The 27,643-nt window shown below is 43.4% G+C and overlaps 1 protein-coding gene across 2 annotated transcripts in view; it reads left to right on the top strand.

Moving 5' to 3' along the window:
• The window catches only part of PTPRG (protein tyrosine phosphatase receptor type G), a 605,571-nt gene that overhangs the window by 526,876 nt on the left and 51,052 nt on the right, over positions 1-27,643 (top strand). For both annotated transcript variants that reach the window (XM_065407550.1, XM_065407549.1), the window contains one exon: positions 25,781-25,872. In XM_065407550.1, the coding sequence (XP_065263622.1) occupies positions 25,781-25,872 (92 nt within the window). The remainder of the gene's footprint in view (positions 1-25,780; positions 25,873-27,643) is intronic.

The raw sequence follows: 27,643 nt of genomic DNA, 5'->3' as shown, positions 1-27,643 counted from the left end.
GATTATTTATTAAAACATCTATTACTCATTTATTTACCCTTTGTAAACTCTTTTTAAATGGAACCTTAATATAAAGTGAGACTTTTTAAAAGGGTGATGAGAAAATGGGCCATTTAAAAAAGATTATTAACAGTCATTGACTCTTTTGTGAAATATTCATATTAATTTTTAAAATTAAAACATTTTGCAAATAAGACAAAAATGACAGTATAGCCTCTTTCTCTCTCCTGCTCCAGGGACCAGTTTATTATCCCATCCTTGTTTGAGCTGTTGCTGGGTTATATACTTTTATGTGATGCTCTGAAGGGTCTCTCTATTTGTATAATATGGTGTCTCATAAACAGATCAGTTTCAGTCGTGTAGGACTCTCCTGGAAGAACTGTGAATGAAACATCCTATAATACAAGTAGATGCATCCTGAGGGCCCAGTATACATTTATCATAAAACAGTGAAATAACAGAAGCTGCCAGATAAATCATGTTTTCGTCCTCACCATGTAACTGTAAAGTGTAATCATCTAAGGGCCATATTCTCAATCCCACAGCAGCAGTCGGAGTAATATTAACACTAGTTAGTTTCACAGCATGAGGCACTCTGGGTATGAAATTATAGGGTTAGGAATGTTCAAATCAATCCATCAGTATACCTGGATACATAGAATGGATCAGACACCTGGATGAAATAATAAAGAACAGGGGTGATCTTATCTTAAAGCTTCCTTTCTTAATATACAGTCATAGAATCATAGAAGTTTAGGGTTGGAAGAGACCTCAGGAGGTCATCTAGTCCAAACCCCTGCTCAAAGCAGGACCAACACCAACTAAATCATCCCAGCCAGGGCTTTGTCAAGCCGGGTCTTAAAAACCTCTAAGGATGGAGATTCCACCACCTCCCTAGGTAGCCCATTCCAGTGCGTCACCACCCTCCTAGTAAAAAAGTTTTTCCTAATATCCAACCTAGACCTCCCCCACTGCAACTTGAGACCATTACTCCTTGTTCTGTCATCTGCCACCACTGAGAACAGCCGAGCTCCATCCTCTTTGGAGCCCCCTTCAGGTAGTTGAAAGCAGCTATCAAATCCCCCTTCACTCTTCTCTTCTGCAGACTAAATAAGCCCAGTACCTTGTGCATACATATACCAAGAGACAGTCTCTGTCCCAAAGAGCTTGCAGTCCAAACAGAGAAGACAGACAAAGGGTGGGAGGGGGAAGCAGAGAGAGGGGAAAGTGACATGCCTCAACATCCCACAGCAGCTGAGTGCCTGAGCCAGGAATAACACTAGACCACAGTGCTCCACCCCATATCCCCAGCCCACTTCTCATGGGCCCCAACACACTGGCTTGTTCTAGGCCTGTGCCGGGCCCTGCTCTGCAGGGCTGAAGAGGCCCGGAAATTCTATCTATGTAGCATTCACAGTGTACTGCATGCCCACCCCCACCTCTTGTGTACTCATATGGGTCCAGTGCTATGGGGGCCTTTCGTGGGCTCTGGATTGGGGTGAGTCGCTCACAGCATATGGAAAATTGAATCCACCTCTGTTCATAAATATGGAGTATTAGCACGGGGCTTTGTGCGCTGAATATGAGCTTAGCACTTTGCAAGGCAGCAGGAGGGGAATAAAAAACTCTCTAAACCCATTTTAGGAAGTTAAAATTGCCATTCTCACCATTTTAGCAACAAGAGAATCTGTGGTTTGTTAACCAGGGTTTTTTCAGTTGTCAGGCTTGAGTAGTGCTTAATTTCTAAGAGGTGCTGGGGCTCGAGGAACAAGGTGCCAGGGCCCTAGCAATTTTTTTACACTCATAACTGATGCCGCAAATCCAGAGGTGCCGGGGCTCAGCCCTGGCCCAAAGTAAGCACAGGGCTTGAGGATTTTATGTAGATACAGGGGGCAGTTGCATGCCAGAGAGATAATTGGCATCTAGAATCTGGGAGCATTTCTGCAAGCCACCTGCACTGACAGTTTCATCCCTCCTGCTTAGCCCAAGTTGATAAGAAGCATGGAAGCATAGGTGCTAAAAGAGATAACAGAGGAGGCAGGGAGAGAACTGGAAAAAGGGAAACTTTTAAAGACTGCTGCTTGGATAGTATCTATTCTTCTGCTGCTGCCAGCCAATGACGTTACAAACTAATGTTGCTTAAGGAAGGTTGTGATTGGATAAGGGTAATACACACTACAGTATTTTAGTCTCCTGTGTTTTCTAATCAGAAGTACTCAGTTCCTAATCGTGGTAACCTTCATTGCTACTTGGTGTCCATATTACAGATGCAAAACCAAACCTCTGGAAGTATTGTCCTAGTCCTACCTCATAGCCTTCATTTTCTTGGTTTTTGAATTATTTTAATAAAAGCTTCCTCGCTCTTTCTTTCTCTCTTTCTCTCTCTCACTCATAGCACCAAGGAGCCCCAGTCATGGACCAGACTCCATTGTAGAAACACAGAACCAAATGACAGCCCATGTCCTAAAAACCTTACACTCTCAGTATAAGACAAGAGACAACAGATGGATCCAGACAGACTGATGAGGGAGTACAAGGAAACAATGAGACAATATTGGTCAGCATGATGGGGGATGGTCTCTGCACACCAGTGACCTAACTGTTGTCAAGTTTTTTGTAGGAATCATGGCAAAGGAGAGTTCTAAGGAGGGATTATATATACCAGTCTCATTTACATTCCCCATTCATATTTTTTGTGCATTTCAGTATTGCACCGGTTTTGGAGTGTCAGAGGTGGTTGTTCGTGCATCCTGTTCTCCAAAACATTAGCGACGCTGGGTGCGAAAGTTAAAGCTGACTCTAGGCATGACCGGCATTTACACAGCAGCAAAACAAGACTGTCCTGACCTTGGCATCATTACAGGCTTCATCTTCATTCAGATGAACTATTTCTCACCACTCTCTTCATTGTCTTTAGCCCTGCAGGACTTTTCTTTCAATCTGTGTCTTCTTCAACAAGCTCCTTTTGGACTTTGCGTAAGAAAAAATCCGACTTGTAGTCCCAGCTAATGGTTGAATTCCCCAATTTCCTAATGACTATATGTTTGTCTTGTACCTTTGCCTTTTTTCTTTTGGGAGAGTTGAATCTCCCATAAAACATCAGTGGCATTTAGTTTACAGACCTGTTTTGAACATGTTTTGTGATATTTAGGGTGACACACACTCATCAGATTTGATAGCAGTTACTCAAGTTTCATAATAATTCAGGTTTTTTTTCTTATTAAAGAAACTTTATTAAGTAACATAATTTGCATGTGGAAATCAGCCATAATTTGATTCTGGTGATATTTAATTTAATATTATACCTATTTACCCGGGAAGATTAATTATATCTCTTTGAGATCAATTCCAATACATATAACAAATTTAAAATGTAAAAAAAAAATTAATGGGCAAGGAATAAATGATTCATTTTTCTCAGTCATGAAATACAATTTCCGTTTTCCAAAGGAAAATATAGTAATTAGGGAAATTTGCAAATGGAAATTAGCCCTGTTTGGTCTGCCTATTTATTTTGGTCATTAAATGAAGTATTTAATTAGCATTTATATAATTCATGTTTCAATATCATCTATTTTATAATTCCAAGTTTAAATATAAAATTGAAATGGGCTTGATGCAAGCTATTGTTCACATGCAAAGCACCTAATTTGATAACATAGATATGAAGATACTGAGAATGTGAATTACAAAAATTCGTATTTTGTAAGGATGCAATCTACATTTTCTGAAACTGTGGGCTGAACTGTTATTTTTTTAACTTTTTCTAATTTGCATACATATTAGTCCCTGTTTAAATGATGTGTTAATTCTATTCATTAGACTTCAGTAAATGTGTTTAAGTCTCCAGATAATCAAGCTTAGGTCCCTGGGAAGCAAATTATGGACTTTCATGTTAAAAACCTATTGTAAACGTGACATTTATCATCACTGAGCCAACTTATGTGTAGTACTTGGCTACAGTCAGTAGGGTAAATCCAGTCTTTCTTTCTGACGCTTATTGTAATGATTATGATCTCTGAATAAGTAGCTGGTACCAGGCCCTTAGTGTCTCTTCAGAGATGATTGGGCACTTCAGAAACCACTCCACCCACGATGTGTTCAAAATGCCAATTCAGCTCTCCTGGAAAAGGGAAGCTTAATTCAAGCCCTAATGCAGATTGCTTCAAGGAGAGAGAATACAATTTTTTTTTTCAATCCTGAGGATAATGTGGGGGCTGAGATGACTAGAATTGCTTGAATGGCCATGCTGATGGGGCCCCACAATGCATCTGGCCCATCCCTACCGGGGGATTCTTCCTTGCTCCAGTATATGATTGGTTTTTGCTCTGAACTTGAGACTCTTTAGCCCTCATACCAGAATCATACCAATTGTCACAGGGAAGCAGATTTTCAGAGTCCTTGCTTCCAGGTCCCTCCATCCTCCACAGAATGTAGTGAAGGTGGAAACAATCTGTTTATGATAACATGCTATGGGAAGAAAAGGGACTAGGAAGAGGTGTTAGAGTTACATGACTTCAGTTGCCTATTGATTTGCCAGGGCTCATGTTGGGGTGACCCCTGAATGACAATTACACTTGGAGATGCCATGTGTGCTCTGATTAATAAAAAATGTGACAGCAAAAAACATTCTTAGGCCATTATTGTGAGAAAATGCCTACCGCATTGCAAGGCCTATATGTTAATTTACATCTGCTCTTGGAGCGTATGGGCCTTCTCAAAAGACCGCGCTGAAGGATAAAAGGGAATTCATTTGAATGTTTGTAGAAACAGAGGGTTAGAGTTCAGTATCACTGTTTTTGTTATCTACAAAGCTACATGGAACAAGTTCCCCATTGTATAGTTTAAAGCAATAGGTGGAGTCTACCAGAAAGGAAGCTTGTTGTCCCTGCAGTATAGTTTTATTCCAGATGCACAGAATGTTCTAGCTGAGGACAAAAATAATATTTGATGTACATTCGCAGCGGCTAGTTTATCTCACAGCACCTGAATACATAATCTCCTCCTTCTCTGTGGCATTCTGCTTAAGAAACAGCTGGGCACATTTGAAGGTATGAGGAACGCTCATACTTCACTACCATTTATAGTACAAACCCGAAGGCAGGGCCATTGGAAAATGAAAATTCCATGTTTGATTATGGATGGAAGGTTCCTATGGATTGCGGTGTTGCAGGACTGCAGATTTTAAATTTTCATTTGGTTTTGGAGATCTTCTTCAGAGTGTGAGCCAATTCACTTTCTACATCTCTGAGAGAACTTCCCTTTTACCTTGCAGTCTTCTCAAAGGGGGCTTAATTCTGAAGCCCAGTGCTAACATTAACAATTTCACTGTTGATTATTTTATTGATAATGTCCACTTTATGTGGATGGATTCATTTGAAAGCTCTAGTGGTCAACACAGGTGAGCTTGGCAGCTGCAAAACTAAACACCAAGTCCAATCTTGCCCAAACAAATTCTTGGGCTTACATTGCAAGAAAGAAAATTTAGATTAGACATTAGAAAAAACTTCCTAACTGTCAAGGTAGTTAAGCACTGGAACAAATTTCCCAGGGAGGTTGTGGAGTCTCCGTCATTGGATGTTTTTAAGAGCAGGTTAGACAAACCCTTGTCAGGGATGGTCTAGGTCAGGGGTCAGCAACCTTTCAGAAGTGGTGTGCCGAGTCTTCATTTATTCACTCTAATTTAAGGTTTCGCGTGCCGGTAATACATTTTAACGTTTTTAGAAGGTCTCTTTCTATAAGTCTATAATATGTAACTAAACTATTGTTGTATGTAAAGTAAATAAGGTTTTTAAAATGTTTAAGAGGCTTCATTTAAAATTAAATTAAAATGCAGAGCCCCCCGGACTGGTGGCCAGGACCCGGGCAGTGTGAGTGCCACTGAAAATCAGCTCACGTGCCGCCTTTGGCATGCGTGCCATAGGTTGTCTACCCCTGCTCTAGGTAATACTTAGTCCTGCCATGAGTGCAGGGGACTGGACTAGATGACCTCTCGAGATCCTTTCAGTCCTGCATTTCTGCGAACTTGGAATTTGTCTGAGAAATTTCTAAACAATGGGGGGGGACAGTTATCCCCTTGGGAAGAACAGCCCCCAAGTCAGACAGTAGTGCTGGAATTTGGGATAAACCCGAACAGGAATTTCATAGATGTTCTGACTCTCGTCTGGCAATGCTTCCTTGAGCTGTGATAACTTAAGGGAGGAAGCCGTAGACTTCCTAGCTGCAGTGGAGGATAACCAGGTGTAGCTGCGCCTTGAAAATAGCTGCTCCTTTGAAGGCAGAAACAGGTAGATCCTGCCTGTCACTGTTATAAGGCAGGGTAGGGAGTTCTCAAGATATAAGGGGCCGGATTCCTAGTTCATCCGTTCTTGTGCTCCACACAGGAACAAAGGGTGAGCGAAAGTGGCTTTAAATCACCTTAGTGCCCTGGGTGTGCAGCTGCTGACACCTGGTGTAAGTATGAGCACCCGCAAGTCTCGCTCAACGGTGCCCAAAAAGTGGGACGGCAGCACTAGCTGAGGGCAGGCAGCAGTCAGGACAGTGGGGAGCGTTCTGATTCAGCATCTTCCCAGAGGGAGCCCTGTGCACAGAGCTCCTCCCTGGCCCTAGCAAGACCCCCAAAAGAGAAGCATGACAATAACACCATTCATCTTCCCATAAGCCAAATCCACCCCCAGGCACAAGAGCGCTCCCTAGTGCGGGAGGTGAACGCTTTGTCATTTCCATACATCCGCATACAGTGACTGTGTGTGTGTGTGCGCATGTGCGCGCCTTTTCTCTCTGCCCTGGGAACATCGCATCTCATTGGTGCATTGGAACAGGAGAGAGAGTATTTGTTTGCCAACAAAAAAAGACGTTAACTAAACACACCGTATTCTGCCACACGTCCTTGAGAAAAAAAGACTCATTTGTTAGTCAGCTGAAATTATCTGGCACTGAACGTCTTGTGCTGATGTGACAGGGTTTGCTTGCTCATATAAAAGCTGTTCAATTTGCCCTTTTATAAGTGAGAACAATAATTTCCCCCTTTCCAAATTGCAGTGTGCTCATGGTTTAAAAAAATAAATAAATTGTGATCTGCAACTACAGATTAGTGGACATTTGGCCAAATGTAACCTGGAGTAACTGGGTGCAGCTCCCTTGGATGTGTCTGGGCCAAACACAGTGGTGTCATAAAAGTGATGAAAGCCCCCCCTTGGTATAATACTCCTGGGTGCATCCTGCGCCAAAAATTAAAAAATTAGGTGCCCAAAAAATAAAAATTCTGTGCACAATATTTTAAAATTCTGCAGATTTTATTTATCAAAATAATGCTACATAATCACACCAGTTTCAATTATTTTGGTAACTTATTTCAAAATATCTGTCAGCAAGTGTGTCTAACAATACAGGGGCACACGCAAAATTTCCCCCAGGCGTAGAGAGTTAAAGAAACCCCTATGACAACCCAATTCCTGTTTCTCTGCCCCCTTCCCCCCCCCAGAGCCCAGCCATTGGCCCCCCCACCTCCAGCCCAGATACCCGCACTCCCTGCCCCCCCCCCCCCACAGCCCAGCCACGGGGTCCCCCCTTGCCCAGATACCCACACCCCTTTCCCCTCAGAGCCCAGCTATGGACTCCCCCACCCCCGGCCCAGACATCCACCCTCTCCCCCCCAGAGCCCAGGGATCCAGAGGGAAAAACAGCCTGATGCTTGGTCCCATGCTTGCATGGAGTTTCCTGCACGCGGCCCACTCTTTCCCTCAGGGCATGCTGGGAACTGCAGCTGCTAGGAACCCTCTAGCTCCTTTCCCCTCCACCCGGCAGTGTCTTCTCTGTCCGAGCTGGGCTCTGCTGGATCCAGCAGCCCTTAGTAGCAGCCAGCAGCACTGTAGCTCATTTCTGTGGGGGAAAGGAAATTGTGCACATGCAGTGTTAATTTCTGCAAAATTCTGCTTTGTGCAGTGGCACAGAATTCCCCCAGCAGTAGGTATAAACTAGTCACAAAACAGGGGTAAGTGGGTACAAATTGCAAAGAACTGTGACACATTAAAAATACTCAGATTAAATTTAAAAAAATCCTCCTAAAATGAGCAATATCTACAATATTTTCTAATGGCGAGAATTGCTGAAGTTCCTTTGATGAGAGTTCATTAGAGAATTCCCAGACTTCCTGGATCTCTGCAAAGAATTGGTCCAACAAATGATATTTAAAACCATAGTATGCAATTATGTTAGGATACAAGAGCTCAGTGTCTGGACAGCTTTTTCGAGTCTATTGTGGAAGTATAACTTCGTGTGCTATAAATAAAGCATGTGACAAAAATCACCAAGTTGATTTATCCATCCTGTCAAGTTGGCTGTAATCAGCTAGAAGACAAATAAATGGGTCAAAAGGTATTTCACACTTGAGTGATCTAGACAAGAAATCACAGACCTGAAATCAAAAGTCTGAGACACAGCTACCAGAGAGAATGGCAAAATGTTTCTCTATTTAATCTGTGTTTTATACAGGCTTCATCTTGCAAAATTCCTCAACTTAAGGCACAGGTATAAAACTTGAGGGAAAACGTTACTGAGTTTCCAAGACCTCAGAGATGGAAATTGATGGAGTGGATCATTTAATAAAATCACAAACAGAAGAATACAACTGTGCCAAGTCTATGTATCGGTTAGATGGTATTCCTTAGAATGGGTGTAACAGCCTTAATTATTGTTATCACTCTATTGGTCGCAGGGCTATAATCTAACCCCTCCAGCAGAACAGTATTAAAATTGCTACCAGAGATCACATAAGAATGTGGAGAGCAAATACAGATGGGGGGGGGGAAGACATCACGAACAGGATTGTTAGGGTCATAGGTATTACAAAATAGAATAAGGAACAGAACCTAAAAAATCATGGACAAAATTATATCTGCCTTTAGGGTCGGAGGTCACTTTATGTGGAGTGAATGGAAAAGATTTCTGAAACCAAGTGACTACTCCCAGTTGTCTAGTGGAGAGCAATGAAGAGGTACCTGGCCCACCGGCTCTCTTTTTAACATTAACATTCAGAAACATTCACATGTTTCTTGTTAAAATGCAGCCTCCAATGAATACTGCTTTTTACCCCCCCACACCCCCAATCTTGAGACAGTTCTACAGTAACCAGTGCTAAAGTTAAATGAGCAGAGATTTAAGAAATCAGTCAAAATTAGGCTAGTAGGCTTTATTCTACTTATGTTCTGCAAATATGAACAGAAAACATATTAAAGAGGATCTGTTGTTAAAGGATCTAAACACAGACAGCCCTATTGGTAATTAATGTAAATGACTTGAGTTCCCTATCTTGTATTTCACTCATTTGAAACTCAGTTTTATCTTTAATCAGAATATTCATTTCAATATGATGATTCTTTTTATTAGATGTTTCAATACACACATTAAGGCAAATGGAAGCTAATACATTATCTGTACACGTTGTGTCTCTGCTCAAAACTGAATTGATCTGGGTATGAAAGTAGTTTCCAGGCCTCAGTTTAATTTTGACTGTTACACTGATCTCCGAAAGGCAGACTATCCTCTGCTACTAACTTGAAAATTCTTGACTTTTCTGTACAATCAGGGATCTATTAATACATGTTTCTAAATCCCACTGTAATATTTAATGATGTTCCTTGATCTTTCAATCCTTTTGCATAACAAACATCTTTTCCCTTAACAGGAATACTCAAGGCATTTTGAATCAAGGGATAGCTCTGAAACTTCAAAGATGTTCTTGTTTCTTTTTTCCTTTTTATAAATATTTTGAAAAATTTTATTCTCCCTTCTCACTCTGTCCCCCGTCTTTTTCAAACTCATTCTTGATCTTTGACTGAGATAGTACAGTCACCAGTGCCTCTTGAGGAATTAAAGTATCAGCAACAACATTTGGTTATAAAATGTCTAGAATTTTTTTTATTGGAAAATTATCTGGCCAATGTTTATTAGGTCTGGGAAAGTGGGTAAGTCCAAATAAGCATTGTCTTCATTTGCTCATGCTTAATTACACTTAGCTTTAATAATGCTTACACCTTTTTTTGTATTCATTTGATATTTCTGGTGTATGAGCCGAAAATCTCTTGGATTTGTATTAGAGGATTGCTGTTGTTGTGGGATTTGTTTATTTGTTTAGAAAAATCCATGTAAGAAGCAGTTGCCCTATTGACTACTGAAGTTCTTGGACAGACCCTTAGCTTTTGTAAATCAGCAGAGATCTGTTGGCTTCAGCGAAGCTACGCCAGTTTAAAACAGCTGAGACTATGGCTCAATGTTCCCCCCACAATGTTTCATTGAGCACTAAGTTATTGTGATGTGTCTGATATTTGTGTTTCCTCACTACACTTGTTAACCTTAGAATACAAGGAACGCCTTAATTAAAAGTGTCTCCCCAGATATACCTCTGGCTTAGCTAGAATTGTGAAGAGTCGATAATATATCAGCACCAGCACCATTAGGAACAGAATCTCCAAATGTACTGATCACTGAAGAGATTAATGATTCCCCAGACCTCTGCCTCAGAGACCCATATAACATATGAGGTTTGTTATCTGTCCCTGCACAAATCTCGGCTTCCACAGACATGGCTGTGGAAAGAAGACTATCTGGATACCAAAAATTCTGTCTTTTAGTGTGAGGAGCAGTTTTTGTAAATTTCCTTACTGGAGTACTAGCATTAAATATTGTATTTCCATATACATTGGCCAAACCGGACAGTCTCTAAGCAAAAGAATAAAGGGACACAAATCGGACATCAGGAATCATAACATTCAAAAACCAGTGGGAGAACACTTCAGCCTCTCTAACCACTCAGTGACAGACTTGAAGGTGGCAATTTTGAAACAAAAAAAACTTCAGAAACAGACTCCAAAGAGAGACTGCTGAACTTGAATTAATATGCAAATTAGATACAATTAACTTAGGTTTGAACAGAGACTGGGAATGGTTGGGTCATTACACTAATTGAATCTATTTCCCCATGTTAAGTATCCTCACACCTTCTATGGGTCATCTTGATTATCACTTCAAAGGTTGTTGTTTTTTTAATTTCTCTCCTGCTGATGATAGCTCATCTCAGTTGATTGGCCTCTTACAGTTGGTATGGCTACTTCCACCTTTTCATGTTCTCTGTATGTATAAATATCTTCTGTGTGTTCCATTCTATGCATCCGATGAAGTGGGCTGTAGCCCATGAAAGCTTATGCTCAAATAAATTTGTTAGTATCTAAGGGCTGGTCTACACTAGGGGGAGGGTGTGTGTCGATATAAGATATGCAACTTCAGCTACGGGAATAGCATAGCTGAAGTCGACATATCTTATTTCTACTTACCTCCCGTCCTCACGGCGCGGGATCGATGGCTGCAGCTCCCCTGTCGACTCCGCTACCGCCGCTCGCCCTGGTGGAGTTCCGGAATCGACGGGAGTGCATTCGGGGATCGATATATCACGTCTAGACGAGACGCGATATATCGATTCCTGATAGATCGATTACTACTCGCTAATTTGGCAGGTAGTCTGGACGTACCCTAAGGTGCCACAAGTACTCCTGTTCTTTTTGTATTTCCTGTGTCCCCCATCAACTGTCTGTCAGGTACTAAACATCTGCTGTTCTTTTCTTTTGGCACCTGCTACTCTTGTGTTATGTTGATCAAAGGGTCTTCTCAATACATTTGAAACCAAATTTTAATAAGAAGCTATAGGATTTTCCACAAAATTTGTGAAATTCCCTTTTCTATGTAAAAAGGCAAACAATAAAGACTTTCCATATTATTCACAACACTCAAAAAGAAAAACCTGCCCTAAATAGTCTGAACTTGAAATATGCCAAAATAGTCTCGGGAAGATCTTCCCAGTCATCTAGACTCCCATCAGCAAAGGAATCTTTCCGGTCTGGAAAGAAAGCGGGAACTACCTTCCCATTGTATGGTTAATTATACTAAACAAATTTAAGAATCTCTGAGTTGCAGTTAAAAACGGCCAATGCCTAAGAGCAAGATGAGAACTAAGTCTAAATTTTAAGTACATTTAGTTGCAGGCATGTCTAGATCCAAAAGCTGGTTTGGTGATCACCCAAGGGACACTTCAAATAAATATCAAGTAATTGTTCTGTTTTCTTATTGTAATTTGAAGAAAGGATAACCCTTCGGCCGGAAAAGCAGGTCTCTTGTATTTTGGAAGCATTTACTGTTTTCAGGTGCATATTCCAAGCAGAAAAGCTCTCTCCGCTACTCACTGTTAACAAGCCTTTTCTGAATTGCAGTTTTTATAGGAAAGCTTCTGGCCCCAGTGAATCAGCGTATGTGAATTAAAACATGAAAAGAATGCACCCAGTTTTTGGACCTGGACAAAAACACAGCCACATGTTCTTTAAATTTAGACTTAGGTTTCTTCTTATTCTAAGGTATGTCTCATTGGATAGCTTTATAAAACTAGCTACTGTGTACGAGTCACGCAAGCTCCTTCTGTTGGTGGTGTGGCAAAATAAGACCCAACTCTTGCAAACAGACGTGTTTGGGGCCTGCACAGAGCCCCAGTGCAATCTTGAGCTTCTAGTGTTGGTACTGACAGCTTGTCTTCATTGATCACTGGAGTTCTTGCAATTACTGTACAGCTCTTCACTTGGAGGAAAATTTAGCCGCCATTTAGAAAAGTTTTAGGCTACTTTCTGATACCCTGCTATAGTCAGGGTGTTGGAACTCAGCATTTTAAGGCACCACTTAAGCTATGATTTGCTTGGATAACTGAATCTCTCACCATTTTAACATGTAATATACAGCGTGGAAGATACAGTAGCTAGGCCGTTTGCTAGCTTTGCAACATATACATATCCATTGCACTAAATACATCTGTGGCTCATAGAGAAAAATGTGACTGCAGATACACTTTTTCATACCTTACCGATACCCCATTTTTAAAGACTATGTTAAAATGCTGCCCGTAGATTTTTAAACCCTGCTTTTTCCTCGAAATCCTCTGAGTGGCAATGCATATGCCTGAGAGCATACTCTCTTTCCGTGGAAAATACTGAAGAGAAAGCCTCCTCAGGCGCATGTGAAACTGCGGAGTGTAATCAACACAGATGTTGCAAGCTATTGATTAAAACTCGGGGAAATTCTGACTCTTCTAGCTCTGTCAAAGGTCACAAAGACAATAATTAGTTACCGAGTGTTACAAGGGTTAGTGTCATCACAAATAAGCTTTCACAATTGCCTTAGCTGTTCTCAGGGGACACTAGAAAGATGGGAGAAGGAAGCATGGGAAATGTTTATGCTGGGTTAAACTAAGATTTATCCACTTACAATTTGCAGTTGAAGAGCTTTGTAAATGCATTACATCATTGGCCACCTGGACACTTTTTGGTTGTACATCTGATGATGTTAGGAATGGGGGAGGGTTTGTGAAATCAAGTCTTTGTGCATGTGTCATGCTTTCTACAGCTGTTTAACCACTTAAATCCCTTTTTCTAAACGTTTATTGCATACTGACTGTGTTCAGCACTGTATACTACATAAAGGGAGACAACCCTGGGCTAAAGGAGTTTACAGTCTAAGGTTATTCTGTATAATCTGTTGGCATCAGGGGAACAAGGTTTGCAAATGAATCCTTTGTTCTTAACATGGACATCTCTGCAACAGACTGTAAATACTTGTAACCTGTGCCTGGTCGGTGTGGCACTCTGTCTCCCTCTAGTGGTGAGTAGGCCAGCTAGAGATTGATGAGCCTGTTACAGCCTTGACTAAGAGACGTAGTACGGACCACCACTTATAACGCCACTGCCCTTGGTGGGTCATCAGCAGCAGGAATCAAACCTGGGATCTCTTGAGCTTAATGCACAAGCCTCTACTGCCTGAGCTAAAAGACACATTTCTCTTAGCCAAAGCTGTAGCAGGCTTATCAATCTCTAGCTGGTCTAGCCACCACTAGAGGGGGACAGAGCGCCACGCCGAGCAGGCGGGGGTTACATACTTTGGGCTGGTCTACACTAGGGGGGGAGATCGATCCAAGATACGCAACTTCAGCTACGCGAATAGCGTAGCTGAAGTCGAAGTATCTTGGATCGAATTACCTGGGGTCCAGACGGCGCGGGATCGACAGCCGCGGCTCCCCCGTCGACTGCGCTACCGCCGCTCGCTCTGGTGGAGTTCCGGAGTTGACGGTGAGCACGTTCGGGGATCGATATATCGCGTCTTAACGAGACGCGATATATCGATCCCGGATAAATCGATTGCTACCCGCCGATATGGCGGGTAGTGAAGACATACCCTAAGTCAGCTATCCTTCTCTGTCAAAAAGTCACAACTCCTCATGGCCAAATTGTTTTTTCAGGTGGAAAGTTTTGACCTTTGATGTATTCTTTGAAAGGGACCATATCTTTAATTCTCACCCACTTCCTCTTATCCCGTTGTTTTATTCCTTCCCTTCTACCCGCTAGCTACCACCGACATTTACCTTGCGCTGCAAAGACATGTGCAGGGGTGTTTGGGGCAGAGAACAGCAGGGCTCTGATAAGCAGAGACAAACTGTAGAAGGCTATCCCCACTTTCAGCTTCTGTAGCTTTGAGTGTGTACGATACGGAGAAGGGGTGTGATAAGATGCAGTGCCGTCCTCTGCTGTGTTGCTAGCAAGTTGATCCATGAAATAAGAATCTTTATATTTAAATAAAAGTAACTTCCAGGCTTAGCTTGAGTTCTTTTTAGAAAGGATCCACAGTAAAAATAACTACTGTGTGATGCGTCATTTCAACATAATACCCTTCTCCTGTTAATATGAATTACTGTTCGCCCCGTGTTGGATGAGAGACCTATCTCACACAGGAAGTGAATGCTGCACACCTGTAAATCTTTCACTTCAACACTGTGCACAACAGTGGTGCATTTTTCATGGCCAATTCCTTGTTCGCGCCCATATGTGTATATTTTGAATACACAAACTGTGCACCTGTTGGGGGGTGGGGGGGAATGACCTTGCTTGCCTATTTGATAGGCATCAAATGGTTTGTTTCTTTTGGCCTCTGGAAATGGCATGATAAGCTACTTCTCCACTGAGAACGTGTGCTTCTTCAAATACTTTCAGTGTCTGTATAAAAAAACCCAAATGTTCAACCTGTTTAGCAACTTTATGATTGCTTTTGAATAGAAGAGTGACAGTAAACGCATACATGCATCCGACGAAGTGGGCATTCACCCACGAAAGCTTATGCTCCAATACATCTGTTAGTCTTAAAGGTGCCACAGGACTCTCTGTTGCTTTTTACAGATCCAGACCAACACGACTACCCCTCTGATACTAGTAAATGCATAGACGCTAATTGAATCCCCAAAATGTTTTTTTTTAATTACTAGGTAAACAAGACACACTTCTTAACATACCCTGAAGAAATTTTCATATCAGCAAAGGAAGTACTCAGTTAATGAGCACTGTAATATTTTTTAGGTTACTTTATTCTTATTGCCTAATGTCTTTTAACGGTGGTTGTCTTTTCCACAAAGTGCTTTCCTCTTAATTGCGAAAAGTGTAGCTTTTCTTTCCATCTGTGGAAAGGTGATTAGCAGAGCTTCTGTGATTCTGAATGGCCAGAGGGCTCGGGAAAAGCAGAGGAACTGGTCTAAATGATCAAGTGTGTGTTTGTTACGCGGACTGGTGTAATTTTTTCAGCATGCTGAGAGAGCGAGGGGGAGAGAAGGTTAGCCATTAGCGAAATAATTACACTGCTCTACAGCCAAAATGCTTCTGAAATAAATGTAGTCAAACTTTACTACTTCTGGGTCACTGAGAACGAAAATGATGCTTAAAATCGTTGATTGGCTCTAGTTTTCAAGATATGCTATTGGGTCAGTATATACGACCCTTGACTTGGGAATGGCGGAAGATAAGTGAGTTATAAAGGGAAGGGATCTCAATTTAAACCAGAAATGACTAAAATACATCTTTGACTGGATCTATGAATAAATCTATGACTGGGTTTGGACAGTACTTGCTTTTTAGGCAAAACAATGAATGATGCAATCTGGAGCTGGTATTGCGTCATACATGATATGAATTGCATCATGTTATTCCTAGAAGTCATGGATGATGCAATCATAACGAAGCTTACATCACTCTGCTGAACAAATTGCCCTATATCGGCTCTAGAAATCATACAGTGTCGTGCTCTCTTATTTGTCAGTGTTTGATTTTGCAAAGGGACACATTTCTGTTTAGCCAAAGTGAGCAGAGATGCCTCGTACTTGTGTGAACAGTGCAGATAACTTCTGCTATGTTTGTGGTGAAGTGACTTCTGCATCACAAAAGCGCAGTATAACCACTATGGTTAAGAAAGCCTATCACCTTTATTTTGGCTGCAAAATTGGAGATCAGGGCCCCACACATATGCTGCAACACTTGTGCAACAAATCTTCGCCAGTGGTTGAACAGGAAAAGGAAATCTATGCCTTTTGCAGTGCCAATGATTTGGAGAGAGCCAACAGATCATACCAGCAATTGTTACTTCTGCATGGTGCCTCCAGTTAGGAAAGGTGTGTCAAAGAAGAAAAAGTGGACTGTGTATTATCCAAACATTCCATCAGCTATACGCCCAGTACCCCACGGAGAAGGACTGCCGGTTCCTGATGCACCAGAATCATTCTCACTTGAGTCAGACGAGGAAGAGGAAGAGGATGAAACTTCTGGTCCTGAACCATCAATGTCACAGGACCCACATTTTCTCCCATCCTCCTCCTCTGAACCACACCTCATAACACAAGGTGAACTGAATGACCTTGTCAGGGATTTGGAACTACCCAAGAGTAAGGCAGAGCTGTTGGGCTCCAGACTACAGCAGTGGAATCTCCTGGCACGTGATGTTAGGGTTTCCATGTTCCGTGACTGTCAAAAGGCTCTTGTCCCATTCTTCTTCATGGAAGGTGATCTTGTAGCCTGCAACAACATCGATGGTGTGATGGCAGCCCTCAACATCGTTCACGATCGAGTTGAGTGGAGACTGTTCATTGATTCATCGAAGACGAGTCTTAAAGCTGTTTTACTGCATAATGGCAATGTTTTGCCATCAATTCCAGTTGGTCATGCAGTCCATATGAAGGAAACCTATGACAACATGAAACAACTTTTGAGTTGCATAAACTATGACCAACATCAGTGGCAGCTTTGTGGCGATTTGAAGGTTGTTGCTCTCTTGCTTGGTCTGCAGACTGGATACACAAAGTACTGCTGTTTTCTCTGCGAATGGGATAGTCGTGCAAGAGATTCCCACTCCATCAAGAAAGATTGGCCACTCCGACAGTCATTGGAGCCTGGGAGGAAAAGTGTTCAGCATCCACCACTTGTTGAATCAAGGAAGATTTTGTTACCACCCTTACACATCAAGCTGGGTCTGATGAAGAACTTTGTCAAGGCCATTGACAAAACACAAGCAGCTTTCAAGTACCTCCGTGGAAAATTTCCAAGGTTAAGTGAAGCTAAGATAAAGAAAGGTGTCTTTGTTGGTCCTCAGATTCGTGAACTTCTTCGAGATGATGCATTTGACCATGCACTGCGTGGCAAGGAAAAGACGGCATGGAAAGCCTTCCAGTTAGTGGCAATAAATTTTCTCGGAAACAACAAGGCAGACGACTACAGGTTGTTGGTGGAAAACCTCCTCAAGGCATACAAAAGCCTTGGTTGCAACATGTCACTAAAGATACATTTTTTGCACTCTCATCTAGATTTTTTTCCACCAAACTGCGGAGCAGTGAGCGACGAGCACGGCGAGCGATTTCACCAGGACATTGCAACAATGGAGAAATGCTATCAGGGCAAATGGAGCCCATCAATGCTTGCAGACTATTGCTGGACAGTGACAAGAGATGCTCCATTTAATGAATACAAGAGACAAGCCAAGAAGCGCCGAGTAGACACTGAATAGGACTAAACTATGTACAGAATAGCTTTTTGCCTTTTGTTTCATAATAAATTTTATTTATATAACCCTTTTGCTGATTTTTAAAGTGTTACATAAACAGGACAGGTGAAATATTATCATGTAAAGCAACCATAAACACATGAAAAGACCTAGGTTTACAATTTATGATTAAAACCCTACTATCTACACAATATACATAGACATCAAATGTAAAAACTTAAATATCTTAGAAACAGTAGCCAATCAGTTGTTTTAATTGTCATATTTGAATTCAGCACATCAAAATGCATAATAAATAGCACATTTTATCTCGGAAGCAGACGACTTCTCAAAAATTGTAGACCAGTGTTATACAAGGAGTACTAGAAATGCCTGCTCTATCTAGCAGAACATCCATTTTACAAACATGGGGCCAGACAGGCCACCTTAGTGAACACATACTCAGCCAAGAAGTCCCGTTCACTTCAGTGGAACTAATTGGGTGTGTAACAACTTGCTACTGTAAGGAAATACCCATAGGAAGTGCAGTGAAAGGGATAGTCTATTTTTATGCCATTGTAGCTAGAAAAAGATTCCAGAGCCTGGGCACACTCTGTTCAGGTACTGTATTGGCCTCTTCTGATCAACACTGCACAAGAAAGACAAGGTGGGGGAGGGAATATCTTTTATTGGACCAAGTTCTGTTGGTGAGAGAGACAAGCTTTCGGGTTTACACAGAGCTGTAAAACGAAGGTGATTTCCCAGACCTGAAGAAGAGCTCTGTGTAAGCTCAGAAGCTTGTCTCTCTCACCAACAGAAGTTAGTCCAATAAAAGATAATATCTCGTCCAACTTGTCTCTCTAGTATCCTGGGACCAACACTGCTACAACAAGAAAAGAATAACAGGCAGAAATTAGTTTGTGAGGAGAAGGAAAATCATCTTCATGAGAGACCCAGGAGAACCAGCCTTTTATAGATGTAGTGGGAAATTTTCCTCTTGTTCCAGCAGTACATTCGCTCTTTGTTTTATACATTGTTAGGTTTACGTCATTCCACAGTTTGTATGTGAAGGCAGCATTCTCTGTGTTACCTCTCTAGCATTTGATATCTTTCTGTTTCTGTTTGGAGGAGGTTTCTTAAGAGTGCATGTACTTCCGGCTTCTTATATCATTCTGCTGTTGAGCTGCGGGATGGTATTTTTTTAAGCCTGGAAGACACTGGAAGCAAAATACTCTCAGAAAATGACAATTTTAGCTCTATCGTGCCCTGTATGAAAGAGGGGAGTGCAGATACTCCTTAGCATATAGTGAAAGGATGAGTGTAATATTATAGCTCCTCATTAGTCACTTGTTAATATTCAGGACATTGGTTTTGCTTCTGTGTTTTCTCTGTCCCTCTGTTTATTTTTTGTTTTTGTTTTTTTGTTTTTAATGCTGGAGTCAATTTTATTGCTCATAAAAGTCAGTGACTGATGCCCTGGCTAGAGCTTTGCAGACCGCAGGCAGTTGTTGTCCAAGCTCCCATACTCTGGTCTGCCAGTTACTTAGTCCTGATTTGCAGCATTTCTGCTCTTTCACAGTCTGAGGATCTTTTTTGAGAAGTCGTTGCCAGTTTTGCTGGTGACACTGACAAATGTCCACAAAGGAGGGGTGAACCTGGTTTAAAGGGCAGAGCAGTGCAGTACTGGTACGCTTGACCCCATACGTGCTCTGTTGTCAGTTCCATCAGAAACTAATCTGGACTCTGTTCACTGGACAACATGCAAAAATTGCTCACTGAGAGTGTGAAATAATTTTACTGAATCTAAAACTGCATGTACAGAGGCAGGGAACTAGCTCTTTCACTATCTAGGGTGCCAGGCGTCTGGTTTTCGACCGGAACTCCCAGTCGAAAAGGGACCCCGGTGACTCCGGTCGGTGGCGCAGGGCGGGCCCGGGTCTAAGGTAGGTTCTCTGCCTGCCCTAGCTCCACACAGCTCCCGGAAGCAGCCACCAGGTCCTTGCAGCCCCTAGGCATGTGGGCGGCCAGGGAGGCTCCCTGCCCTGAATTCCGGCTCCGCAGCTCCCATTGGCCGGGAACCACGATCAGTGGGAGCTGTGGAGGCTGCACCTGCAGGCGCAAGGGCAGCGCACAGAGCCCCCCTGGCCGCCCGTGCGCCATGGGGCTGCAGGGACCTGGCGGCCGCTTCCTGGGAGCCACAGTAAGTGCCACCGGGACCCAAACTCCCTTCCGGAGCCCACACCCCTCCACACCCCAACCCACTGCCCCAGCCCGGAGCCCCCTCCTGCGTCCCAAGCCCCTCATCCCCAGCCCCACCTCAGAGCCCGCACCCCCAGCTGGAGCCCCCACCCCTGCCCCAGCCCTGAGCCCCTTCCTGCACCTCAAGCCCTCATCCCCAGCCCCACCTCAGAGCCCACACCCCCAGCTGGAGCCCCCAGCCCGGAGCCCCCTCCTGCACCCCAAGCCCCTCATCCCCAGCCCCACCTCAGAGCCCGCACCCCCAGCTGGAGCCCCCAGCCCTGCCCCAGCCCTGAGCCCCTTCCTGCACCTCAAGCCCTCATCCCTAGCCCCACCTCAGAGCCCGCACCCCCAGCTGGATCCCCCACCCCTGCCCCAGCCCGGAGCCCCTTCCTGCACACCAAACCCCTCATCCCTAGCCCCACCTCAGAGCCCGCACCCCCAGCTGGAGCCCCCACCCCTGCCCCAGTCCGGAGCCCCCTCCTGCACCTCAAGCCCTCATCCCTAGCCCCACCTCAGAGCCCGCACCCCCAGCTGGAGCCCCCAGCCCGGAGCCCCCTCCTGCACCCCAAGCCCCTCATCCCCAACCCCACCTCAGAGCCTGCACCCCCAGCTGGCACCCCCACCCCTACCCCAGCCCTGAGCCCCTTCCTGCACCTCAAGCCCTCATCCCTAGCCCCACCTCAGAGCCCGCACCCCCAGCTGGAGCCCCCAGCCCGGAGCCCCCTCCTGCACCCGAAGCCCCTCATCCCCAGCCCCACCTCAGAGCCCGCACCCCCAGCTGGATCCCCCACCCCTGCCACAGCCCGGAGCCCTCTCACGCATCCTGAACCCCTTATTTCTGGCCTTACCTGGAGCCCACACCCCTAGCCCAGAGTCCATACCCCCGCACACCCCAACCCTCTGCCCCAGCCCGGAGCCCCCTCCTGCACACCAAACCCCTCATCCCCAGCCCCACCCCAGAGCCCACACCCCCAGCTGGAGCTCGAACCCCAGTCTGTAGCAGTGCATGGGATTCTTCCGTCCTAAGTGCAGGACTCTGCACTTGTCCTTGTTGAGCCTCATCAGGTTTCTTTTGGCTCAATCCTCCAATTTGTCTAGGTTCCTCTGTATCCTGTCCCTACCCTCCAGTGTATCTACCTCTCCCCCCAGCTTAGTGTCATCCGCGAACTTGCTGAGGGTGCAGTCCACGCCATCCTCCAGATCATCAGTGAAGATGTTGAACAAAATTGGCCTCTAAGGATATTAGGGAGAAAAAACTTTCCAAAAATGTAATCTTAGCGTGGCAAACACTCCCACCATTCCCTTTCTGTGGAGATGTTGGTCTCACGGAGTATGACTTTCTGCATCTTTGCCCCATATGTGACAATTATGTGTCTGATCTCTGGTTATTGTGCCCCAGGGAAAAGCAGCCCAAAAAAGCATATGGGGCTCGGGGGAGGAGTCTGTTTCACTGCACACTGATTTTGTTTCAAAGGCAACAGAGTCCTGGGGACTTTGCAGCAGCATGCGGGCTGCCTGGAATTGTGTGGAATTAAAATTAAGAATGTGCTTTGCTTTACTTTAAATCGCTGCTGTAGAATCGCTTCTGTCATTCGGATCTAGTATTTCAGTAAAGCTTGTAGCGATAATTTATGCCATTGCCAAAGCTCAATTGCTAATTCACAGAACGCTGCTTCTAGCTGTCAGGAAAAGTGTCTGGCATAAACCTTGTGTATCGGGCACACTTTCGGTTTCCCTAGCAAATTTACAAGTAGTGTAACGTTCCGCTGACAATTATCGGTCCGGACCCTGCGAACACTGTGGCTAGGACTTCGGACTGGGATTCCTTTGACCCCGGTACATACCCTTGGATTGTTTGGGGCAGGGACTCTCCTATTGTAGAGGCTGCTCTAACTTTCACCAAACGCTACGTTCCCTCTAAGGTGCGCACCTGTTTGGCCGCACAGGAGACCACCAAGGGCTGTGCAGGCATTCACACTGCACTCGAGGGCAGGGGGGCGAGGTGGGGGTGGTGATGGAGGAGCTTGGGGCATCGGCGCTGCAGTGACTCCCCCATCCCCGGAGCTGCTGTGGCCTGGGAGAGGCGTCTCTCCCCCAGCCCAGCTGCTGCTGCAGGAGAGAGGGCTGGGGGGAGTCCTCTCTCCCCGCTGCAGCCCTGGGCAGCCTGCACCCCAAACTCCTCATCCCCGGGCCCACCCCGCACCCCCAGCCAGAACCCTCGCCCCAGCCCTGAGCCCCATCCTACACTCCGAACCCCTCAGCCCTCCACTGATCACCTCCATATTGGTGCACGTAACAAAATTCATTCCACACATGGATGGGAAAAATTCGAGGGAACGTTGCTCAAACGGCTGCTCCTCTGGGCACAATCACTGGAACATAGCGTGTCCTGTCCCATTCCACCCACAGGTGACCACAGAATGCCCCTGTACCGGGGGGGAGGGATAAGTGCCTGCGCTAAGGTAGCTATAAGCCCCATGCTGGAGCCCCACAAAGGAGACTGAAGAGAAGCCAAGGAACTGGCCTAATAACCTGATCTTTATGGAAAGTTCATCTTGTGAGTTTGTAAAACTCATTCTTTAAAAATTATTCATTTATTTTGTATGGGATTTTTTGACAGATCAGTCTAGAGAATAGCCTCATTGAGGACTAGCCATCTGTAAAGTTTCAGCTTTGGAGTTACTATGTCACTAAAAGCCTCCTTGCAGAGGAGAAGGTGTATTTGTATCACCTTTACCGACCTGAAATGGGTGAATGGACTTTCATCAAACTTCCCCTCTCCCTTCCCACAAAATTAGCTGAGACTAAGGCCTGGTCTCTGCTAAAAAAATTAGGTTGACCCAGCTATATTGCTCAGGGGTGTGGAAAATCCACTCTCCTGAGCGACGCAGTTAAGCCGACCTAACCCCTGGTGTAGACAGCGCTAGGTTGACAGAAGAATTCTTCCATCGCCTAGCTACCGCCTCTCAGGGAGGTGCAATACCTACATCAGCAGGAGAACCCCTCCCCTCAGCATAGGGAGTGTCGACACTGAAGCACTGCAGTTGTGTAGCTATCGTGTTTCAAGTGTAGACAAACCCTAAATTTGAAAAGATAAAACTGAAAAGGAGTTTTTTAGAAAGCTATGAGCACGTGAAAAAGGGATTACAAGGGAAGCCTACCGCTAATTTTAATTTCAGTGTTTGCTACCAGGAAGTGCTGTAATAAGCAAATGCTTTATTATGTATGTGTAATACCACGCCTACAGTTACATCCACATGTACACACTGCGTTGTAGTCTGATATATTTGTAATTAGGCAAAGCACTTGGATCGTTACCTGATTGTGACATAATGATGTTTTCAATGACAGCTATAAATAGCTATCCAGGAAAGAGAAATATGGATTTGTCAATTGCATAAATTACAGCGGCAAACTCTACTATATGATTAATATATTATTACTAATACCTGTATATATTACACTGTACTGAGATGTTACTGCATATTTAGTATATTACTACATATGTGCATTACGCACATCACACAATGTAATTATGCTGTAGAATTAAGCAATTTCATATTTTTATTAAATGATTCCCTTGGGGAGATATAAAAAACACAATGCAATGGGTTTTCTGTTTGTTTTTTGCATATGAGAGAAGTGAATAAATAAATGAATAAAAAAGAATGCCATTTCATATGTATTGTAAGTCCAACTCCCGCCTCCCCCAAGAAACCCTGGGATCAATAAATAAAAAAGTCTATCTTTATTAAACTGCTATGTGGAAAATTGTATGTGTTCTTAAGGCCTCAATTACCAGGAGACCTCTCCGTGGATTTTCTGTAGAGTTTACTCAAGGGAAAACAGTCCTGAATGCATCAAAACCGTGAACGTTTTCCCTGTTTCATATTCATACTTTCTCCCCTTGTGTGTGACTGATTTATTCTGCTCTGTGCCCCCAGGGTGCGCATTGTCCAAAGAAAAGGCTGCCAAAAAATAAAGGAATTCCCTTTTTGCTTTAAAAAAAAAAAAAAAAAGGCAGCGGAGGAGAGGAGGGAAATGAACGAATTCGTTAAATGTCACGCAATATGGAGTCTCGTGTATGATTTCACCCTACGGTGTTCCCTAGCAAAGTATGCTTACCATATAAATAACTCTAATACGGTACAAGACACTCTCCCTGAAAAAAAAGACCCACTTGAAGAAAACCACGCCATGCTGTGAAATGTGATCTTTTCTGGTTGCATATTCAATAGCATATGTGAACTTACTTGTCATATACTTTTATTATTTACAAAGTCCCATAGCTAGTATTGTGCTGCTGTGCAAACATAGACCTGTGGGGATCTTAGGTTCTTTTCGAGACCCGTTTTGCCTTAAAGCATTCTTGGATTTTTTCAGTGACTTCTTAGCACTCTGGTTTGCATCTGTGATGAAACAATGGAAGCATAAATTAGTTTGACAATGTCAGCAAAACAGGCTATAGAGAGTGGGCTTTCTATGCAGAACACAATGTCCAGAATTAGAGAAAAGCATAGGACAAGGCAGAAAGTTACAAGCCATTAAATGCAAATATTTTTCAGCAGGAGAAACAACAATTCCCATAAAGGGGCAGTTAATCAGGGCTGTGTTCCAACTCCATACAGGTGTTGAGGAGCGGTTCGGTCAGAGCTGCAGTAAGAGGGATCTTTATGGAAGGGCAAAGCTCTTGTTAAGAGCCCCTGACAGATGAGAGCAGACCCTTCTCTCGTCACAATAGCTGCTCACACTGAGCAAGGCTCATTAAATATTCAGTTCCAGCCTCAAGCAGCTCATTAAGTCAGCAATGAGTAGTGACGCGGATGTTGGAAAACCCTGCCTCAGTTAACATCACCATGCAGAAGCTTCTTGCATCTCTTGATTCTCATCTGCTCAGTGCCTTCTCTATGATGACCAGCTTGTGCTCTCTACTTTGCATTAAATACAGGTAAAAACAGCCAGGTGGATTTAAGTCCTCCTTGCAGGGTTTCTAGCATGGTTTCTGCATTTGACTTGTCGTCTTGGGCCTTTTCAGAGACAGCTTCTGGGGCCCAAGCTAAGCATCGATTGGATTTTCTATAGCAGCGTCTGTGATTCAGTGTTAGCTGGAGGTTATGAAGAGGATTTTACAGGTTTAGGGCTTATAGAAATAAAGTTTGTTACTGTGGAAACTGTAACTTTCATGACAGCAGTGGGGTAACACATAGCCGTTACATAATCTGCGTTAGATACTGCCCACTGTTACGCAGCATTAAGTTTTACAGTAGGTGCATAGTCCCTTGAAACATCTTGCTTTAGTTTTGATTTGAGAACTGATCCATAGGACTGTGTATGTTTCTTTCTGAATTGTGTATTTGAAATCTAGAATATTTCAAATAGTAAACTTTTGGCGCTTAATTTAATGTGAACTGATACGTAGCAGTAGTATGCTCCTCAACCGGGGGCGGGGTGTGTGTGTTAGGTATCAGTGAATTAAAGTCATACTGAAAGCACAAATATAATTACATACAGCTTACATGTGTTTTCTCTAACGAGCATTTAAAGCTGTAACATCTGACAGTATGTAACTAGAAATGGAAAGGCAGAACATGTGCAAAAGTTCTTCACTGCATTTTTATCTGCTATTTTTCATAGCACTTAACTTATTCTGTTCCTTTAACAGAAAGTGTTTTCAGACGGCTCATTTCTACGTGGAGGACAGCAGCTCGCCTCGAGTGGTCCCTAATGAGAGTATTCCCATTATACCTATCCCAGGTAAGGCAGGCCTACCCTCCTGTTAATTATTGAATGAAGTCACACTTTTTATGGACAGGTTCTAGTTTAATTATGTGGATGCAATAGAATTGTATTTGTGACAAGATTACAATTTTCCTTTTAAGTCTTTACAGAGGTTTGCAATGTCCATGCTGTTTCATGAAAATTAACTTGCTTTGCAGTTTGACTCTCACCATGAAAATATTGTGCATTCATCAGACAATTCACCCAAATGGTTTCAACTAAAAGTTCCAGAATAACTTTTTTAAATGTCAAAAACAAAAGTGATGTCTTTTAAAAATAGAAGTGCAGGGCATCCAGTCTAGAACTGAATACAGATTCAGGGCCAATTATGGAGTCTGGCGTTGGTTTCAGCTCAGGGTGGTAGGATTGCTCTGATTTACACCCGGTGCAGATTTGGCCTTCACTGTTATATGGGAAGGGAGAGGGGAATTGCGTATAAGTAAAGCACCAAAAGTATCATTCACAGCCATTTGTTATAGTTGTAATATTCAAGATACCAAAGGCCAAATTCTTCTCCCAATTACACTGAAGTGGAGCTGAGAGCAGATATTGGCTCCGGGTCATTTTCATGGGATATTTCCAGGTATCATCGATCGCACAGAATTCTTTACCCCTTCAGTGACAACGACAAGGAAACTTTAAAGTTTCATGATGTTGGAATGGACTTTGCGGTTGCTACCTTGTTTGGTATTATTCAATCTCATTTACAGAACTAAAATATACAACATGTTATAGTGACATTAGTTTCACAAAGGATTGTCTATTTGTTGTGACATGATGACGTATCTTTCCTTTGTTTCCTTCTCATTTTCTGTCGTGGTTTGACAGCTCTAGGATTCCGACTGCAGCTATTACATTAATCTTAACTAAAACTTTCAAAGATGCCTGTAGCACACTAGGACAAGAGACACTAGAGAAATACACTCACTGGAAAGGGGAAAGCATCAGAAACCTCTCTAATGGGGATAATAGCATTGTCCTACCTCACAGGCATGCTGCGCAGATAAATATATTAAAGATTGTGGGGCTGAGATAATGGGGGATATATGAGTACATCAGAACAGTCAGACTGGATCAGACAAATGATCCATCTAGCTCAGTATCCTGTCTTCTGACAGTGGCCAGTGCCAGATGCTTCAGAGGGAATGACCCGTACAGGGCAGTTTGTCGAGTGATCCATTCCCAGTCATCCAGTCCCAGCTTCTGGCAGTCAGAGGTTTAGGGACACCCAGAGGAAGGGGTTGTATCCCTGACCATCTTGGCTAATAGCCACTGATAGACCTATCCACCAGGAACTTACCTAATTCTTTTTTAAACCCCATTATAGTTTTGACCTTCACAACATCCCCTGGCAATGAGTTCCACGGGTTGACGGTACCTAGTGTGAAGAACTACTTCCTTATGTTTGTTTTAAACTGTCTATTCATTTCATTGGATAACACCTGGTTTTTGTGTTACGTGACGGAGTAAATAACATTTTCTTACTCACTTTCTCTACCCCGTTCATGATTTTATAGACCTCTATCATATCTCCCCCGCCTTAGTTGTCACTTTTCTAAGCTGAACAATCCCAGTCTTTTTAATCTCTCCTCGTACTGACGCTGTTCCGTGTTCCTAATCCTTTTTGCTGCCCTTCTCTGTACCTTTTCCAATTCTAAGTACCTGAGAGAGTGGAATTTTCTCTAATATTGTCTTGGGCTAATATTTAATAACGCTGGTCGAGGAAACATTTGAAGATAAGACCTTG

Source organism: Emys orbicularis, chromosome 7 (assembly GCF_028017835.1).
Source record: "Emys orbicularis isolate rEmyOrb1 chromosome 7, rEmyOrb1.hap1, whole genome shotgun sequence".
NCBI classification, from domain to species: domain Eukaryota; kingdom Metazoa; phylum Chordata; order Testudines; family Emydidae; genus Emys; species Emys orbicularis.
Note: the sequence above shows the minus strand (reverse complement) of the source record. Positions and strands in the feature narration are given on the sequence as shown.